The sequence below is a fragment of the Dipodomys ordii genome, unplaced genomic scaffold (genome assembly GCF_000151885.1).
Source record: "Dipodomys ordii isolate 6190 unplaced genomic scaffold, Dord_2.0 Scaffold38, whole genome shotgun sequence".
NCBI classification, from domain to species: Eukaryota; Metazoa; Chordata; class Mammalia; order Rodentia; family Heteromyidae; genus Dipodomys; species Dipodomys ordii.
Window position 1 is genome coordinate 11350359 of NW_012267254.1, and position 22124 is coordinate 11372482.

A 22124-nucleotide genomic window follows, 5' to 3' on the forward strand; every position below is an offset into this window, starting at 1 on the left:
GTCCTAGTTCACAATATCATCTTGTTTCAGTTTTCTCCTGCATAAATGATAACATCTATTTTGGCTACATATCACGATTGCTTTGTTGCTTGACTATGGTAATGTATGTGAATGTGGTTGAAAATATGACAGTCCATGAGTTCCTATAGGAAAGGACTTTTATTTTATCTATGGTAAATCATTAATCCTTCTACAAGTCACCATGAAGCAAGCCCATAAATTGCCTCATGCTTCAAAATAGCTCCATGGAAATAAACACCAATCAGCTTATCTGGAGGGGTAATCATATACTCATAATTACATGAAATTTGTATATTTTAAGCCAATATAGTTCCCCAAATAACCTCCAATGATGGTGAAGAAGGTATTTACAGGTACTTTAGACACAAGGTAGAATTTAATTTGTGTATAGAGATGTATGGATTGTCTGTGTTTAAAATAATGATGAATAACTAATGGAATCTAAAGCATTATTATTTACTTGCCTCTACCACACTTTCTCATATTAGATGTGTTTTCAGTTATATGCTTATGTTGTCAGGTCAATCTGTGCTTTCTTGGAGATTGCCCTTTCCACCCTGCTGAAACATGCCTGCAAGGAAGCTCCGTGGTACTATATGAACCTTTGGCTGCTGAGGGAAATCCAACAGATGTCTCAATATCTATCGCTTCCAGAGACCTATTTGTCCAAGCTTCAGCATTCTTACTTTTTGGCTACTGCTCCTTCTCTAGTCTTGACTTATAAGGTCTTTAATGCATAATGATATTGGGAAGTAAGACTTTGTTGATAAGATAGCCATGTAAACACACTGGAAGACAGTTTTTATTTTCCTTCTTTCTTTCCTTCCTTCCTTCCTTCCTTCCTTCCTTCCTTCCTTCCTTCCTTCCTTCCTTCCTTCCTTCCTTCCTGCCTGACTGTTTCTCTCTCTCTCTCTCTCTCTGTGCTGGTAGTAGGGTTTGAACTTAGGGCTTCAAACTCTTCCTTGTTCTGGCTTTTTTTCATGGCTAATTGGAGATGAGTCTTACAGACTTTTCTGTTCTGGCTGGTTTCAAACTATGATTATCAGATCTCAGGCTCCTGAACAGCTAGGTATAGAGGCGTGAGCCACTGGCACCTCGTTTAGCTCTTACTTTCCAAGATTGCTGAATAGTATGTAAAGCAGATGTCTCTGACCTTCCAATGCTTCCTGATAACTTTTCTATTGCACTTGCTATTATATGTTCCTTTGTGTATGGCTTGACTATATCTTTAAATATCTTCCCACATCCTTTGGGTCTTTAAATGAATACTATTTGGTTATAGTTACTTAGATATATTGTCTGGAAGGATTTCAAATTCCTCATAAATTTGGTGAGAAAAAATTAACAAAAGAATTTGTATCTTTTGGTGTGTCATAACATTAGGGTTTGGAGGAAGAAGTCACAAACGTATTATGTATGTGACACAGTTGCAATGCACTTTAAAATTACCGGTGAACGTTTTTGGTCATGTCAAACTATCAACATACTCTGCACAGGTGCATTTGTAAAAAGATTTTTGTCTTTTTCTCATATACTTCAAAAATATTCTTATGGATAAGCAATAGTGAAGAAATGTGGACTCCAAATTAAAATACACTGTGTGTGTACATGTTGTGTGTGATTCTGAAAGTGTAAGCAGAATATAAACACTATTAGCGCAGACTACTTCCCCAATCATCCTTTCACTGCCTAAATTAAAAAATATTAAATGATGGAAAGGCAGTCAAAAGAGTGTTGAGAAAAAAATGAAGAAGAAAGAAAAATTAAAAGAAACGAAATCCTGGGAGTTGAGGAGAAAAAAAGGCTGTTGTGTTGAGACAAAACACTATTCATGAGTTAGTTCCCATGTGCATTGTGGGTCTTACAGTGTCTGAAACTCAAAACCAAGATAACTCCCTCAGTGGTCTCATGATGAAAGCCAATTCTTCTGTCCTGCCTATGGTTGAAGGGCAAATCTCCAGTTACCCAACTCCTCACTTTTTATCCCTGAAACTCTCTTCTGTGAAGATATGTTTATGTATTTGGATATCTTAATAATTTTAGTGATTTGTAGGTGGAGAGAATTTTGCAATTGTTTTTTTCTCTTGTCACTGGTACTTTGTAGAATGAATGTGCATCAGGTTAAATTTCCAAAACCAAATGGAGAATGATAATTTTGGTGTAGTTTTCTAAATCATAGTTGCATTTCTCTGAGCAATGACAATAAAATTGTTGACTTCGACTTTTTTTTTTTAGCATGTATGCCTCTGCTTCTTGTTGGGATATTTGGTTTTGGAGTTACTGTCTAAGGAAATCAGTTTTCAAGTCAAGAGGGTTGATAGTAATATTCCAGATGTCTCTACCAGCTGCATGTATTTTGCTCAGTCCCTGTCTGCCTTTCCTGATGAACAGGTTCCTCTGTGCCAGTGACTTTATATGATTTTAAGATGACAGGTAAGAAAAGCTTAGAAAAATGAGAGAAACAAAGGGATCATTTAAAAACAGTCATTTTAATGGCAGCCTTGCTTGAGATGAGTAAAAATGTCTGCAGGGCAATTAGAAAAGATTTTTATTTTATTTATTTCTCTCTCTTAGTGGAAGAGAAAACTATAGGGGTAGCCCTAGGCTATCTTATGTTATTACTATTTGGTCTCCATGGTTTCAGTATGAAGTGAAAAATGAGAAGAACTGAGTTGATATTATGTTTGTAAATGTTGTGTGTGATCTTGTTTCATTATTTAAAATTCAGAAGTCAAGCCATCAAAGCATCTCACTTCTTTTTTTTTTGTTTTTTGTTTTGTTTATGTGGTGCTGAGGAATTGAACCCAGGGCCTCAGGCATGCAAGGCAAGCGCTCTACCACTGAGCTACCTTCCCAGCCCCAGCATCTCACTTCTTATATGTGGAGGAGTTACATTTTTTAAACTGCCTTGGTATTTTTGTATGTGTCTGTGCTGGTCCTGGGGCTTGAATTCAGGGACTGTGCGCTGTTCCTAAGCACTTTTTTGGTCAAGGCTAGTGCTCTACCACTTGAGCTACAGATCCACTTCTGGCTTTTTAGTGGTTGATTGGAGATAAGACTTTCCTGCCTGGGCTGGCTATGAACCTTGATCCTCAAATCTCAGCCTTCCTAGTAGATAGGCATGAGCCAGATGTGTCCAAGTCCCTTGATGTTTTGAGATTGCTGAAGATTTGGGGTGAAGGAACATGACTGTGGCAGACAAGTCCCTGAGTGGACAATATACTTTTTCAGTCTGCCTCAATGCCCTTTGGGTTCAAGGAGTGGTGGAATAGAGGTCATGGCAAGAAAAAGTGGCTTTAGGACCAATGGGATGGATGCCTATATGATATGAATACTCAGCACACTCTTTTTGGGTTTATATAACATTTTCAGTAGAAGCTAAAAGTGTTGATTTTTCTGTCCTGGTCAGTTTCTCTCTTAGATCAATTACCTTTATGTGTTACCCTGAGAGACTACCCCACAGATTCCTTAATGCTGTCACTAGTGACCATTTGGAAGAAGAAGTGAAATTCAGGAAATTCGACAATAATTTGCATTTCCTCATACTTAGAAATACTCATCTGCCTATCTAAGCAGATTTTCAAAACAACTCAATTTCCATATGAACAATTTGTTGGCGGCAAAGGTGAGCATTAGAATTGGTGAGCATTAGAGGAATTGGTGAGCATTAGAAACCACAAACCAATTAGAATGTACTAATACCTTTGCTCAGAATTGAATGTTGATGTAAATTGGCTCCAGTAATGTGATGCTTTTTTAAATGAAATCATCATCAAATGTATCAGAAGATAAAAGACACCAAAACCAGTGAGGGATGGGGTCTGGGAATAGATGCAATGACTATGCAGTCACATTATCAAGCTTTACCACTAATAAATCTTATCAGAGAACCTCCTTTTGCCTGAAGTATGGATGGATGGATCTTGATAGTGTAATGAGTATTGATGTCATCTATCACTTACCATTTAAAGCACACCTTCTAATTGATAATCATTGTTGAAAGAAAAAATGCTTTCTACTGGAACATATATCTCTTATCAGAGGGTCCAAGTCTAGTGTTTTGATATCCTAAGTGGTCAATTAATTCATAGAGCAACTAGATGCCTATTGGGATGGATGGTGAACATAAGCTTGTTGAAAGTTGATACCAAACCGATTATATTCTGACTATTCAGCAGATAGAAATCCCTGGATTCTGGTCTTGACAAATGTGAGTGCTTTCATGGGGCAGGGATTGTTCCAAAATTAGCACCTGGGACTAACATAATATGGAAACTCGAGTCCAGATTAATTTCAGAGGGTCTTTATATAGTTTTGATGCTTCTAACACATGGCCCTTATCCCCAGTTGGGGATTATGATCTCAGTAAACAGGTGTAAAGGTGAGATATGGATATCCCGAGCCACTGAGAATTCCTGAAAGTATCCAAAGACTAATATTTCTCTCCTTCAGGGAGTAAAAATAGTTTTTAGTTAATTGGTGTAATGTCAAGAAATATACTCTTCCTGATTTTCCATAAATAATTGGACAAATCTCATGATAATACACATAGAAATATATTCCTTACTGATTTATTAAAATAAGCTGGCTTAGAAACAACATCTGTTTACTCTGAACCTTTGAGGAAAAATTAGTAATTATACTTGCCACCCAATAACTTGATTATTGGTTGGAGAAAGTGACTAAAATTTTCCTCACTACCTCACAAAGTGACTCTGGATCATTACTAAAAGTGGTTATAGTGGCTACAGCAGAAAGCAGTGGCAATGTATTGGATGGGTCTATTTTCTAATCCAAATGGATACATTTTTTTCTTGTTGGGGCAACTTAAAAATATTTGTGTTCTTAGCAATGTCAATGGACTTACAGAGCTTTATGAACTTATTAGTGAGCAATTTGCTGTTTCCCCAATCAGATTTGGCCTACAAGGGGCAGAGAGACTAAGTCTATGCAAGAAATTGTAACAATTATAAGCTTCCTTGAAAATTATATTCTCACTATGTATATACTTGGAACAACTGTACTACATTTACATAGAAAACCTCTGTTTAAAATAGGATATGTAATTTCTTCTAGTTCATCATTTGTCAGAGTTTTGATCAATTACCTAACTTCCGTGAACCAGTGAGACATTAACAAAGCACTGTTTTTAGAAAAACTAGAAAAAAGAGATAGTATTTAGTTCATTCCCCTCATAATTCATGTAAGGGGATCACAGATGACATAAGTTAAATGACTTGTCCAAGGAGAAGCAATCACTCTGCAGCAGGATTTGGATTCAAATATATGTTAAAATTCAGTGCTCTCAACATGCAACCTGTTACATCTCACGTAAGCCTTAGTTCTAAAAAACAATGAATTAGATCACCAACTAAGCCATAAAGTATTGAAGATACTCTCCTTTGATAACATTCCTATCTTTTCCCAACCCTCCATTAAAAGCACTCCGAATTTACCTTTGTAAGAATAAAAGAAAAAACAGCAGGCCCAATTAACTGCAAAGTACTTACTCTGAAAAATTCTTTTGTTGAACCAGAGTCCAGGGTCCCATATGCAATTTCAGTCTGCTTAGCTAAGTCTTCAGCACTCTCTATGGGAGAAACCATTCTCTCCACAGTCAGGAAAGCAGCAAGATTGGCAGTATAGGAAGAAATTATGATCAGGGTGAAGAACCACCAAACCCCTCCAACAATGCGCCCAGAGAGTGATCTACAAAATAAAAACAAATCCAGGCCCAGAGAGGCCAGATCTCAGTTTAAGAAATCCTTATTTTTACTTCTAGAAAAAAAATGTTTTCAGTAAAGCTGATGAAGGAGAGATGTAGATGAGGCAAGGGAATTAAAACATCAGACAAAAGTCACATATCATGATGGCATATGATGATGATGCATAAATAATGCTCTTCAGGATTATACAAGTTTTGCTCTAGTTTCAACCATAAATATCCCCTAAACATCCATGTGTTGAGGCTTGCTTGCCAGTCTGTTGGATTATTTGTAGGTTCTTTAAAAGGTGGGGCTTAGGTAGGGAAAGTTATATCATTGGTGGGGTATGTCCTTGAGGAGACTCCACCCTTCCTCTCCCTCTTTCCATACCCAGTCACCTGTAAGGTGAACAGGCCTCCTCTGCCCTGCACTGTCATTGTGATGTACCACAGGCCCAAAACAAAAAAAAGTGACCACGGACTGAAACTTCTGAAACTGTAAGCCAAAGCAAATCTTTCCTTTTTATAAGTTGTTAACCTCAGGTATTTTTTTTTTTTTTTTTACAGTGAGTCACAGCTATCGGAACAGGTTTCACAACAAGATTTTCACAGGAAAAATTCCTCCTTTTTAAACCCATCTCCTGCTTCCTTATGATGAATTAACTTATTGAATTCTCTTTCTGTGAGCTTTACTGAGCAACTTTCAGAAAACTACTCTTATTTCTTTTAAGGAGAGTGGTTCTTAGCCTTGGTTGCACATTAGATTCACTTGATATCCTAAAAAAATCCTGCTCAAGTACACCAAAAATCCATTAAACCAGAACCTGGAAGGCAGCATCCAGATATTTGTATTAATTTATTTTGGAATTAGTATACAGAAGTCTGTATTTTTTTAAATGTTCACTAGGCAGCTTAAAATATCTAGCCAATCTAAAGAACCACTGCTATGAAGGGATGCCATCAAAGAAATAAAACCTTTCTACTTTTTAAATTTTTAAAATTTTTTTAATTTAATTTTTTTATTGTGAAAATACCATACAGAGGGGTTATAATTACATGGACAAGGTAATGAGTACATTTCTTATCAAGCATTGTTGCCTCCTCCTTTGTTAAACCTTCCCACTCTTAAAAAGGACTGTTAGGTACCAGTAAATGAGCATGATTACTTCGAATTTATTAATTTTTTTTGTCAGTTGTGGGGCTTGAACTCAGGGCTTGAACATTTTTGCTCAAGCCTAGTGCTCTACCACTTTAAGTCAAATCATACCTTCCAACGTTATTAAATTTAATAAAGAGATTAACATTGTGTGGAGCTGAACTCCCATGAATAAAGGAGCTAGATTATTGTAAATATCATTTTCATATAAATTTATATACATATGACTAGTGGGTATCAGTATATCAAAATGGTTGCATTTTACAAATTAAGCCTTAGCCAGTGAGGGCAGGCCTCAAATGAGGTAGGAAACTATTTACCAAATAGAGTTTGAAAGGCACCAAAAAGACTTTCACTTCCCTATCCCATCCCCAAATAAACACATTTTCCTGCCCCACTATAGAATTTACAGCTGAAATTACCCTCTAAAAGGCCTTGATTAGAATGTAGCAAACACATTACAGTATTGATTTTTATACAATTAGTAGGGAATGGAACTGAAGATGAGTCACTTTTAATAGAGGAGGAATTTTGTTTTTCAGTGTTACTGTACATTGGCATTACCTGGAGTGTTATACCATATGCATATGGTATACTCAAATTCAGAATATGTGAAAGCCCAAGAATCTCTACTGCTTAAGTATCACAGGTGATTTCTGCTGCAAGTGTCAGGCAGACTAAACTGAAAAACACTGTTGTTCATCAGTAATTAACCAACTCTACCTATGCATCAGTATCATCTGTGGAACTTAGTCAAGGCAAATAAAACAAAACAATGAAAGTCCCCCAAATACTTGCCCATGCTGGATCCCAGACAAGTTAAATCAAAATGATAGGCACTGGGTCTCAGCAGCAGCATTTCATAAAACTTCATGTACAGCTAGGGTTGTGAGTTATGGTTTACATCATGAATGTAATTCAAATTATATGAGTGTGAGAGATTAGGGGGCCAGTGTGAGAAAAATTCATTCTCAATGATGGTGGAGGGTCTGGATTTAGGAGAAATCATGTCCTTTACAATTTTGCTGAGGGTCAGCTTGGTCTGCAGAAGTAAAAATCACTTCCCCAGGTTTTTATAAAACATTCTGACACCATCCCTAGAATAGTTCTGCTGTGTGACAAAACTCCATTTTGGCTAGGTTATGTTCAGTCATGCCCACAGAAATCTCACAGAAAGAGGACTCATTCTTCCATAAAGTAAAGAATAAGTGTAGGAGCCTGGCACATCTCCAAGCTCTATGGGAAGAGTACAGTTCTGGCCTGAGAGCTGAGAAATCAAGCTCTTGTATGTACTATATTTTACCAGTATGAAGCAAATTCAAATTCCTGTTTCCCAAGATAATCTTTTTCAGCCACTGGGAAGTTCAATTGTTTTAGGTACTGAACTCGGATTAAATAATTTTGGTAAATGTTTAGATGAACAGCAGTATTTTTGGTTAATAACAAACCTACTTCATTATTTTTAAGTCTACAATTCCTGTTGGTCCCTAAATGCCTAAAACAACTATTATTTATTTCCCAAACATATCATTTCTGGGCTTTTTGGGTGTGAAAATCTTCTTTGCAGCACATTTTTTTCTAACTAATAGAACTACCCTCAGGATGTCATCTAGGAACATTTCTTTTTTAATTAGAAGAGGTAAAAACATGTGAACGAATCAGAAAAAAATCGGTAACACTTTCCAATGCTAAAAGTAGGCTTAACAGCATAGCATTTCAATTAAGAATTTATACTTTTCATAGTTTTTCATTTTTACCAAATAAAAGTTAAAAAGTTTATTGTGAACTTACTTGACTCTAGAAATAATGTGGCTGCATGAATGATTAATGCTCCAACATTCATAATAGTAGGGTAATAAAATGACAATAATAGCCAACTTTGTATGTGCCCCCACACATTCTAGTTTCTTTATATATGCCAACGTTTACAATCTCCATCTCTAGGGGATTAGTGGTGTTTTAGAGACAAGCAGACTGAGGTCTTTTAGAGATAAAGAGATGGAAGAACAAATGAGAAATAAAGAAGAACCCCTATATTTACATGCTATGAAAGAATTACCTAGATTATTTTTCTTTTGGTCAATCATGGGGCTTGAACTCAGTTCCTGGGCGCTGTCCCTGAGATTTTCTGCTTAAGGTTACCACTTTACTGCTTTGAGACACAGCTCCATTCCTTGTTTTCTGGTAGTTAATTCACAATAAATGTCTCATGGACTTTCCTTCCTGGGCTGGCTTTAAACTGTGATAATCAGATCTCAGCCTCCTGAGTAGCTAGGATTAGAGGTGTGAGCCACCAGCACCTGGCATAATCAGTACAGAATGTTCAGAAAGTTCAGAATGGTATGTATATTAGAGCAGGTACAATTTTCTACAAAATATAGTTACAGGAAAACCAAATATGCTTGGATGACATTATCTGTTGTTCATTTGGAATGGAACTAAGAATGTTGTTCTTGTGTGGAAAGATAAGGTTTTGCTGAGACCATAGTAAAAAGTGACATTGGAGTAATTCCAAAAATCAGGAGTTTGGTGTGGAAAGAGGTCTATTCTGCTGCAGTGAATACTAATGATAGTTTCTTTATCATCTTCTTGAAATGTGGAGGAAAATACAGTAATTTATGGAAATTACATTGTTCCATTTTATTGAGGCTAATGGACTGTGGCTGTGTCTCTCTGATCTAAAATCAAGCCTGCACATCATCATCTGATTATTTTGGCCAGTTTCATACTGACTCAGATTATCATGTGGTTGATCTGCATGACTCAGCTGAGATTGGTTGTTGACATGACCGAAAATAAACCAAAATATAAAAGTCCTTTTGGTGACCTCTTTTCTGTCAGGATGTCGAATTTGACAATTATGTAGATAATATCATGCTATACAGTCAGTCTTCTACATCATCAGGTTCCACATCAACAGATCTAATCAGATGAGGATTGAAAATATTTGGAAAACAATTGCATCTGTATTGAACTTGTACAAACCTCTTGTTCTTATTTCCTAAACATTGATTTGTTTAGCATTGGCACTCTAGTCCATATTATAGTCAATCTAGAGATGATTTTAAGTATATGGGAGGATGTGCAGAGGTTATATGCAAATACTATGTCATTTAATATAAGGGACTTGAGTATGTACAGGTTTGGGTCTGCAAGGGTTCCTGGAAACTGTCTTCTCCCATACCAAGGATTTATTATACTGATGGGCCTGGGTGTGTGTGTGTGAATATCCACATAGAAGTGTATAATACATTTTACAAACCTCAACAAATAAGTTCTGTGGGATGGGAATACTTGCACTCAACATTATCCCCTTAAGATAAGAGTAGATTTGACAAAATATTTGGTACAACCTCCACCACCTTGTTCCTCCCAGGCCCCTGCTTTTGGCATGAACACTTAAATCTTTTTACTGAGAAAAGTTCCAGTGGACTCACAGGGAAGAAGCTCCACAGGCATTTTTACATTTCCCTTTTCTCATTAGAGAAACTACAGCCACTTAAACCTACATTTTACATGGAGGCTACATAAAAAATGACGGATGGGTCAAACCCATCACATTATATAAAGGATCTATTAAAACAAGACTTTATAGTTGAGTTAAAAAGACCTGTCATTTTCCAGTACCTTTCCTTCCATTAATGCAGCTTCAAAATATTTAACATTCATTTCAAACAGTTTTGTTGCACAAGACAGATTTCAAGGTTAGCATAATAAAATGACTGTAAAATGCTGCACACTTAATGCTTATAAAATCCATTATAAGAAGTATATCATTCCTTTTCAAAAAAATGCAAGTGAAGTCCTTCTGTTAATGAAAGTAAATTAGCAGCTACAAGACATGTATATCAAATAATATACAGTATTCTTGTTATCTGTAATCATAAGAAACTCAAGTTCCTGAGTTAATAATAAAATGTATTTTATGATATCTGAAATGATAATAAAAATGAGCTATGTGCTATAGCCTTCATCCTGTAAGTAAATTTTGTCATCTGCACATTACTAGCTTTGTGAGATGAAGACCTGGAAGTACAAAGTGCTTCTTCTTTGTACAGACTCTTTATCATTCCTTTTTCTCTCTTCTTTTTCTAGAGCATGCATCATTTCTATATTCCATTCAATGTTGTGTCTGGGAGAGAATTTGACAAAAGGTGTAGCATCAATCTTTGGCTCTTACAGTCTTCTGTGATAGGAATAAGTAACCATGTCTCAAAGACTAAAAACTTCATCTTTCATCCAGAAAACTCATGAAATAGTTGTAATAAAAATCCTGCTATTACATCATTAATTTATTGCCACATTCAGACTGCTTTGAGGGTGAACTTACAGTAGGACAAAGACAGTGGTGATGCATTAGTAGAGGAAAAGCTATTGCTTACAATGGAGAAAAAAGGCTGTTGTCTTTGATCCCATTCAGTTTATACCCTTCATGTCATTTATTATTCTGTACATACTTTGTGTTTTAGAAGAGGATTCACATATGGAGGAGGATCCATGTCCAATCCGGACAGATTCCTCTGCCTACTACACCAAGTCACTTGATACTTGAAAAGTTAATAGAAAAGTGAAACCACTGGATTACATAGTAATCAGGTTCAAGTTGATATGTTCTTTACATTTTTCTTTTCTGTGATTCTTCCAAACTGTATATCTTCAATTTGGCTAGCCCTCAGATGTCCCTGCAGCATCACAGAAAGTCAGTAGGGGGAGTGTTTGTCTGAACTTGGATTCTGGACTATTTATGTGTTCTACCAAATTTTACAAAGGAAATAAACTTTCAATACACTTGCAATCTTTTGTCAAAAACAATATATTATAGCATAATCGGAGCACCATATTAATGAGCCCCTAACAAAGGTAGACGATGAGGCTATTTTTTTCTTTTTCTTTTTCTTTCTCATCAGAGACCTAAAATTTTGTACTGACTAGCGTTTTAGTTGTATTCTTAAGATTTGAGTTTGGAGGAACTAATTACAATATTAACCACTGGTAATGATTAAATTAGGAAGATTTCATTAAATCAATTTAAAAACAACAAGTAACATTTATTAAGCTTTTATATGCCAGGCACTGTGTTTTACACTTTGCAGATGAGGAAGTGAGGTTAGACAAAATTTAGTAATTTGACCAGGTTATAAAACTGCTAAAAGGATTGTGAATATAGTAAAGCTAACTTGAGTACTAATACTTAACCAGTATGCTTTTTCCATCTGTCCATCTTCCCATCTCCCACCCAGGGGGAAGAGGATTAAACTGAATCTGTTCATGCCTTGTGCATATAGATATAATCTTGGATTATTACATTGATTATCCCTTTGACTCAGCCTCCAGCTTCATGTAGAACAAAATATTTCAATCTGAACAATTACAGTATTTCAAATACAAAACCCAGTATTGATGTGGACTCATTCAGCTTGTAGATAACTGTCAATAACTTTATTTGATGGCAGTGGAATGATGCCAGCATTTTTTTTCATGATGTCATATTGCAGTAAACACATGCCCAATAGCATTTTTTTTGCTAGTCCTGGGACTTGAATTCAGGGCCTGGGTTCTGTCCCTGAGCTGCTTTTTTTATTTTTTGGGTCCGGTCATGGAGCCTGAACTCTGGGCCTGGGCGCTGTCCCTCACCTCTTCAGCTCAAGGCTAGCACTCTACCATTTGAGCCACAGCACCACTTCTGGCTTTTTTTTCTTCTGCTTATGTGGTGCTGAGGAATCGAACCCAGGGCCTCATGCATGCAAGGCAAGCGCTCTACCACTGAGCCACCTTCCCAGCCACCTGAGCTGCTTTTGTTCAAGACTAGTGCTCTACTACTTGAGCCACAGGTCCACTTCTGGCCTCTTTTTGATAGTTTATTAGAGGTAAGAGTCTCACAGACTTTTCTGCCCTGGCTGGCTTTGAACTGCAATCTTCAGATTTCAACCTCCTGAGTAGTCAGGATAACAGGCATGAGCCACCAGTGGCCAGCTCAACAGCATTTTGAATGCTCACCGCATAACCTTTCTTTAACAACCAGGACAAAGGCAGACTTGCTTCTGATTTTGAGAGTGGAAAAAATTTTTGGACCTGATCATGAGAAAGAGTAGAGCAAACAGTACCAATCTGCACCTTCAGACTGGTTGCACAAAGCAGTGGGTGGTCATACAGTTAATTCTACTGCTGGCTCTGGTTCCATCATGTGATCTCTCTGGGTAACACTTTAGTATGTAATATGAGAAAAACAGCATGAACTGGAAAGAGCAAGGGTTTTGAAGTGGGAGCTAGGTTCAAATTTTGGACCTACTATTAACAGCACCACTGAGAAATAACTTACATTACTTTAATTTAAAAATAAGTACAATGCCCACACTGCAGTGGTATGCTTAGGATTAATGTCCATGTGATAGTTCAGGTAAAGTGCCATACACAGTGAGAGCTCAGTAAAACTTGTTATCACCTTGTCCCTGACAAATGGTAGCAGTTGAATTAATTCCCTTTTGGAACCTCCTTCTGCTCTAATAGTTGTTAATTCTACTTAAAATGCAATCTCTTATAATTCCTTGAATTGCTTCAATTTTGAGAAAAGTCAGAGTTCACAATAAATGCTCACATTCTGGGCTTTTTGGAAATGTTTGTATTTAAAGTGTGGCCATTAGACAAAAATAAAGTATAATGCTAATGTTTGCAGCCAAGGCAACCACAAATTTCAGGGTGCAACTATGTCATTAGCAGAGATTTCTCAATCTGTTAGTAGAGAAAGACATTACAGTGGGCTTGACTGTTATACAATTGAGTGCAAAAATATAATCAATAGAGCTCTCAAGACAAGGAAAACATGTTTCTTTCTTACTGGCATATGATAAATATGCTAAGAAGTGTAACATTTTATTAAAAGCTTAAATATGTAATTTTTGGAAGGACACAAAAGAGACTATCAGATAAGGCATCACCCATGTGGTAGAAAACATAGAGCTCATGATGGTAATAATTTATCAATCAAAAGCTCAATAAGGATAATACTTGTTACACTAGACAAATGATATTCTGAAAGGCTGTGGTTCTTTTAGCTGGATTGAGTTTGTGACCAGCATTGAAATAAAATTGAACAGAATAGAAAATATCAAAGTACATGGCACAATGTAAGAGTAATGTTTGGTAGCCTGGTGGAGATATCACAAATGTAGTTTTGAAAATTCACTTACAGAAACCCATAAAATCTCCAGTCTTATTCACTCTAGCATTTTCTCAACACAGATAATCAATCATGTTAAAAAAAATCTCTCAATTATGGCATCATTCAGAAACTATAGTCTCTTAAAGTGAACATCCCAGAAACGAAAAAAGAAACAAGCAAGCTAAATGATATCTCAAAATAACACATATTTTGAGCGCATAAAAATAAGTATTTCGAGAATATGACCAAGCAGATTGATGATTGCAAAAAGGTGATCTGGATAAATGAGGCATACCTCATATAGGCAATTCTAAAAATCTGCCAAAGATGGATATCAGTGAATGGTATTGTAAAACTTCATTGTAAATATTGGGTGCTCTGAGTGGATAATCACAAAAAGGTATAAAAATAGGGTAGAAACCTTCTGAGTTCTTATATTTTAAGCAAGTACTCTACCACTGGAGCAAAGTCCCTAGCTGCTTTTACATTCTAAGTAAAAAAGTACATGCATCTTTGTTCCCTAATGGTCTTTAGTTAGTATTTGGATTAATGCTCTATTTTAACTAAAATGTTGTGTGTGTGTGTGTGTGTGTGTGTGTGTGTGTGTGTGTGTGTATGCGCGTGCACATGTGCACGCACATGTGTTTGTGCTGGTATTGGAGCTTGAACTCAGGGCCTGGATACTGTCTCTTAGCTTTTTTGCTCAAGACTAGTGCTTTACCACAGGAGCCACAGTTCCATTTCTAGTTTTTTGGTGATTAATTGGAGCTGAGAGTCTCATGGACTTTCCTGCCTGGGCTGGCTTGGAACTGTGATCTTCAGATCTCACCCTTCTGTGTAGCTGGGAGAGAGCCACAGGTCTCAGATCCTGTTTTTTTAAATAGAAAGTTTTACTTTTTATTCTTATTAATATGTTATATTTGTTTATATTTTATGATTGCATATCCACTACCATTTTTGCTTTTGTAAGTTAAAATGTTAAGTTGATGAGGTTCAGGAACTTCACATTCAGTATTTTCTAGTTCTGAGACTTTAACTCGAGGCTTACACATGGAGGCAAACACTCACTGAGCTACCTCCTGAATCATACTCAATATCCTCAACAGCTTTACTAAAGTAAATTTGCGTTCTATAAAATTTACTTCAGTAAGTGATGTTAGTATAGTATTTGTAATCAAGCTTTGGAGCATTTTGATCACTCCAAGACATTCTTTTTTTTCTTTCCTTTTCTTTTTTGGATGGTTGAGGGGCTTGGGCACTGTCCCTGAGCTCTTCAGCTCAAGGTTAGTACTCTACCACTTGAGCCACAGCATCACTTCCAGTTTTCTGGTAGCTAATTGGATATAAAAGTCTTAGTGAACTTTACAACTTGAGGGTGGGGAGGAGTAGTTGTGGAGATGGGAGGGAAGGGATAGTAGGGGAAAAATAAAGGAGGAGGCAACAATGCTCGACAGGAAATGTACTTATTACCTTGCTTATGTAACTGTAACCCCACTGTACAGTATTCTTACAATAAAAATGTACAAAAAAAGAAAAAAAGTCTCAGTGAGTTTCCTGCCCAGACTGGCTTTGAACCGTGCTCCTCAGATCTCAGCCTCCTGAGTAGCTAGGATTACAGGTGCCCAGCTCCAAAAACATTCTTTAATGCTCATTTGGAGCTGACCCTGGCAGGCCTAGGACTGAGAAAGCTAGTGAGGCATTTGTGCTAGTGAGGCTTCACACACAAAATTTGTGGGTGTGCCAAAATCTCTTTAATAAAGATAAATAACATTTGGTGCAACATTTAAAAAATCAATATGAGCCAGGAGTCAGTGGTTCATGCCTGTAGTCCCAGTTACTCAGGAGGCTGAGATCTGAGGATCCTGGTTCAAAGCCAGGCTAGGCAGAAAAGTCCATGAGCCTCTTATCTCCAATTAACCACCCTCCAAAAAAAATGAGGGACATCACCCAGGTCCTGAGTTCAAGCCTCAGGACTGGCACCAAAATAAATAACAATGGATATGAAAATGTCTATTATGAGAAATTCAAAAATAAATACCAAATTTAAAATAAATACCATATACGATCCCTGTCCCCATATATGTTCTACTTGCTCTCACTTACCTCATCCTACTCCTGGCCTTACCATCCCCTTTTTCTCTTAAAACTTGGGCTCCCCATAAGTTTTGTCTATTTTAAACAAATAGAATAAAACCAAAGGGGATATTAAAGAAACAGTATTATTATTTCTGTGTTCAATATGAGTACTCTATTCAGTCTAATATCATACCTATTTCATCCTATGTTTTATTTTACTTTTGATAGCATATAATTTCAGCTAGGTAATTTTGATAGAATGCTGCAATGGTTAGTTCTAGGCAGTCTAAAAGAAAAAAGGAGATGTCTCTGAAAGGGAAATTTAGGGAGATTTTAAAGAAGAACTCTATCTTCTGTCACATTTCATTTAGATTCAAACCATGGACAAATGAACAACTGTTTAGCTTAGTTAATGGAGAAACCATTTCTTTCTTTTTTTTTTTTTGGGTCCGTTGTGGGGATTGAACTCTGGGCCTGGTTGCTGTCCCTGAGCTCTTCAGCTCAAGACTAGCACTCTACCCCTTGAGCCACAGTGCCACTTCTGGTTTTCTGGTGGTTAATTGGAGATAAGAGTGTCATGGACTTTCCTGCCTGGGCTGGCCTTGAACCATGATCCTCAGATCTCAGCTTCCTGAGTAGTTTGGATTATAGGCGTGAGCCACTGGCGCCTCGCTAAACGACTTGTTTTTTATTTTCTTCTTCTTCTTCTTCTTCTTTTTTTTTTTGGTTGGTTGTGGTGCCTGAACTCTGGGCCTGGGCACTGTCCCTCAGCTCTTCAGCTCAAGGCTAGCACTCTACCACTCGAGCCACAATGCCACTTCCTGCTTTTTCTGCTTATGTGGTACTGAGGAATTGAACCCAGGGCCTCATGCATGCAAGGCAAGCACTGTACCACAGAGAGACACCCTTCCAGCCTGATAAAACATTTCTTATCGTTCAAGATTTAATATTCACTTTCTCTGGATATTGTTAATATTAGCTGAAAACATTGCTTTTATCTATAGTCCATATATTTTCTATAATGTATATGAACATACAATATAAATGCATGAAAGATATTCAGTGCAACACCAGTGACACATTCACTTCCTGGATGTAAGTAAACAAGATGGCTTGATGATAATTTGTAATAGGATGGAATGTTGAATGGAAGAAATCTGGAATTGAGATGGATGAAAACCAGATGCACAGGTATGGAGTATGTCTATAAATGCAAGGAGGCACTGTGTTACATGGAAACAAACCTTGGAGAAATATCACATCCTTGTTGCATAAAGGCACCCAAGGAAAACCAAAGACTGTTAAATATTCCAAATTCATTTGGAGGGTCAGGAGGGCTTTGTGGGTCGCGAGGTTCTTCATTGTTGTCTTCCAAGTGCCATTCATAAGGGCTGAATCTGCTGACTAGGAAAAGAACTACGCTGACTCCAATATAAGCAAAGACAATGCACATCCAGATTTCATAAGCCAAAGGATCCAGAAATGAGAATACGCCTGGTTTTGACTTTTGAGGCTTCTTTATCATGATGGAAATGCCCAGGCTCATAAATGGCTTTGAAAAATCTATGACTTCTTCACGGACCAATGTTATAGTGAGTGGAGCAACAGCTATATCAGCTCTCTGAAAAAAAATGCATATATGACTTTTAGAGACAATATTTCAATCAATCATTTGTCATATAATATACTTCTCTGGTGGCAACATAACATCTAAATATACAAGAGAAATGGTGGAATCTGTTCAGGTGCCAAGAATTGAAAGATAAAGAAAATATGATATATATGTATATATATATATATATATATATATATATACTATAGAATATTACTCAGCCTATTACTACTATTTAACCCCTGTTTTCTTAATTTTTATGCTTTTATGTCTTGTATACCTCACTATTCTGACAATTTCTATGAAGAAAGCATAACAGCCCGTACTAATTTTATTTGCCTCCTTCCCACCAGGTGGTGTGACTCAGGGCCCCAGTTTAATTCTTGGGTGTTTGTTATCATGTGTGATCCTCAAATTATTTTTGGAGAGGTTGACTATTAAAATATGCATTCTTATGAGGCAAGGACTTGTGAATTGTTTTTGTATCAGTTATTGAAAGTCAAAAATTATAGATGCCTTTCAATGTTGTTATTGAATATGATATATGAAAACATGAGTGAATTCTACAGAGGTAATGTCAAGGATAAATCAGATAGTAAAAAGATTAATTTATCTATTAAGTTATATTTCCTACTATTGTTTCAGATTGATAAAATAAATTTCAGCAGTGCACTATATAATTAATTCAAAGGCAGACCATACCTCTATAATATTCCCCTAACAATAGGCACAACAATTTTCTGCATTGTTCCCACTGATGTTCACATTAAAAAATACATTGTAAAACAATTTTTTGTTGTAAAGGTTATGTACAGACAGATCACAGATACATAAGTAAGGTAATGAGTACATTTCTTTTTGAAAAGTGTTACCCCCTCCCTCATTTTCTCCTGCTTCCCCCCCTATTCTCCCCCCCCCTGCAAGTTGTAAAGTTTGTCTCCAACATAGTGTCTGGTGAGTATCAGTGTTGCATTGGTTCACCCTTTGTCCTGTCATTTCTGTGTTTCTCTTTCCCTTCCCCAAATCAGATAAACTTATATATAAGACAAAGGGTTCAGAAATCACAAACAGTGACAACAGGCCATAAACCAAAGGAAAAAAAGAAAGAAAAAAAGAAATAACTTCAAATAGTAAATTATAAAAAACCTCTTGTTTCCATTTCTTGGAGTTCATTTTGATAAGCTTCATTTTATATGGTTATATGGACCTAGTTATTAAGCTTGTTGTGATCCTCTGCTAAGAATATCATAATGATGTCCACATTTTCAAACTTTATGACCATAGTGGATTTTCGGCTGTAGCCAGGCCTTAAAATACTCATGTAAAAAAGTGATTGTGACTAAGAAATGGTTAAGGATGGCATATCAGATAGGCAGTGAAAATATCATTTTGATCATTTTGTGTAGATTACATACAGTTATGTTTCAACATCCCTATAAGGGGAGAATGATGATGAAATCTAAGAGTATATTTTCAAATAAATGAAATTTCATTACTTTGAATTACATCTGGTAACTCAAGCCAGTTGAGAAATACTCCTTAATTAAAGGGAAATACAGTTGATAAGCAGTTCATGTTTATTGAGTGCTTTTGTATGATAGTGTGTTAAGCGCTCATTTTAAGTTCTCATTCCAATTAGGAGGCTGATACAATTATCATCTCTATGATAAAGATAGAGAAACGGAAGCACTGAAAGCCTGGGATTAGGTAGAGTAAGGCAGACAAAACAAACAGACATACGTGTGTGGTGGGCAGGCATTCTACATCCTTACATCTTAGTGGAAGTTGCAGAAAGTATATGCTTATTAAAGCCAGAAGCCTACTGACCAAATCTGCCTTGGTGACTATCACCATCTCAAACTTATGTCTTCTAAAATTAAACTCATTAATTATACCATCCAAAAGTAGATTCTTCCCTAAATCTGTGAATTTAGGGAATTCCTAATACTTGATCAGAGTCTTCACCTCTGTAGGTAATCTTGCCTCTTCATTGAAAATCAGGAAGTCATCTAATATGAACTCTTCTATCTCAATGTCCCCTCTCCTTATCAACATATTGCTACATTTTCATCCATTTATTATGTGAATTTCCATCTCAATCACTTTTAAATCCAGTATACCATGAGTCCTATATTCTTTCTTCTTAAGGCTCAGCTCCCATATATATATATATATATATATATATACATATACATACATACATATATATACATATATATGTATGTATATATATATATAATTTCTCTATGATTCTGTGTCAGTGGGTCTCAAAGTATGGTCCCTAGAATAGCTATAAAAAAGTACCCAGAACTTAGCAATATGAATTCACAGGCCACAGGCTAAAAGAAATGAGAAACTCTGGGGGGTGGTATTCAGGTGGCCTTCCATAGTTATAATGGTAGCTAAAATTTGAAAAACTGATTTATCTTATGCACTTAAAATTATACACATGCATTTAGAATTAGTAATAAAATCCATCCTTCCACCTTTTGATCCTTCTACCCCACTAACCACGTTAAATCATTCCTTATTACCACCGATGTTCTTGAAATTATACTTTTATTATCTCTGAAGTTCAACATTGCTTTCTCCTTATACCCCAGATCTCTAGCCTTGCCAATTTTCTGAAATTATTTATTGATCTATATGCTTAATTATCAAATTCAAAGATATTCCCTTAGACATTATAACTGCTCATGCATACTGGTAGTATTTGGTACTGTAACTCTTTTCTTTGCTCTCTGATACTAAAGACTATGGATTTTCCTACCTCTTCTCTGGATTTGCTTCATAGTTATACCCTCTCAAACAAGGTGTGTTTTGTACCCTCAGAGTCTATTCATGGTGCCAGACTTAGTGATAACCAATGGAAGTTTGTTTCATGGAAAGTTCATTGAAGATTCTGCTCTTTACTTTCTCCTCTCAGTATTATCATCTAGAGCTTCAAGTCTCATCACATTGCAGCTGACTTATGAGTCTCCAGTTCCACACTGATGACTAGATAGGAGCCAAAGACAAATTTTACTGGTTTAAGCCTTTTGCCTGGGATTAAGCCTGGTCCTAGGGAATGAAGGCTGCTGAGGAGAATGAAATTGGCCAGGAAAACTAGTGGTGTTTTTTGTTAGTAGAATCTGAATTAGGGTCTTACCATGCCAAGAGAATTCATAGGTAATGCTTCCTGTTTGCCTTGTCAATGTGTTTCCATCTTCTGGTCAGAGCATATACATATCCCTCTGCTATCATTTCCTATTTGAATATACTTAATTTAACTAGTTTTTGAATCTTGTAAGTTTTAGGATAGTTTTAGGAGAAATTACCATATTTTTGTATGGAAGGAAGAAGTAATTAGGGTAAAAAATCAATTTGAACTGAATTTAAGGGAATTTTCAAGTACACAGAGACTCTTTTAAAGTAAGTACAGAAAGCAGTTTGAGAATCTTGATCCACTTAAAAAGAAAAAAAATGGAAAACCTCAGTAACAAACACCCACCATGTGGTAAGCATCACTAAATACTAGGAAGAGGTGGCTAGGCAGACAAGCGTGACTTTTTATTGTCTGATTCCTAGGAACATTCAGCAAAAGAATAGAGTCCCAAAAGAGGTCATTTCTAGTTTATAGAGTGCTTTTAAATCACAAAGAAACAAGTAGAATCTACTCTTCTCAAGCATGTCCCTCAGCCTGGCATTTCTACCTTTTCCAAATGGCTTCTGAGGAGCTTTTTCAAAGAAGTTAAAGCATGTTTATTTTGGGATAGTGCTCTCCCAGTGGAGCATGGTATTAAATCTATGCTCACTTAAGACTCATTGATGTAGTGCTGGCTCCAAAATGAGAATTCCCCCAATACTCTAGATGCTTAATAAAGATCTATACATGGAAAACGTCGAAGGAATAGTAACAAGTAGGCACAAGAAGACGCACACAATGGAAGGGACAAGAGCTACTGATGGAGCATCAAGGACAGTCAGCTGAATAGAAGATATAGCAAGTCCTCCCATTTTTGGTATGCTGTAGAACTGGCCCACCAGTTCAGTCAGCCTTCTCTATATCCCCACTACTCCCTCCATCTTATAAAACACAGGTGTGATGGTTTGTTATTTTAGAGCTTTGGACCTGATTGCCATAACGTATGTGGAACAGTCAACTTGATTATTAAAGAACATGGGGAGAAGCACAAAACAAAGGTCCCAAAATACCCATTTAACTCTCCTGGGACTGCCATAGCATGCAAATGAGGGAGGTCACTTTCAAGCAAATTAAAAACTTAGGAGGCTAACACTAATGAAAAACTGAAAAAAGGCAACTCCCCAAATGGAACTCCTTTCTTGATCATTGCTCTTAATGAAAGCTGGCTGTTGCTGGGAGTGACTAAAAAGAATTATAGTTAGGTTTAAGGAG

At 36.5% G+C, this 22124-nt stretch overlaps 1 protein-coding gene across 3 annotated transcripts in view; it reads right to left on the minus strand.

Moving 5' to 3' along the window:
* Positions 1–22124, minus strand: part of Gria3 (glutamate receptor, ionotropic, AMPA 3) — a 286749-nt gene that overhangs the window by 54029 nt on the left and 210596 nt on the right. For all 3 annotated transcript variants that reach the window (XM_013018079.1, XM_013018080.1, XM_013018081.1), the window contains exons 11-12: positions 17361–17737; positions 5532–5730 (exon numbers count right to left, since the gene is read on the minus strand). In XM_013018079.1, coding sequence (XP_012873533.1) covers positions 5532–5730; positions 17361–17737 — 576 coding nt within the window. The remainder of the gene's footprint in view (positions 1–5531; positions 5731–17360; positions 17738–22124) is intronic.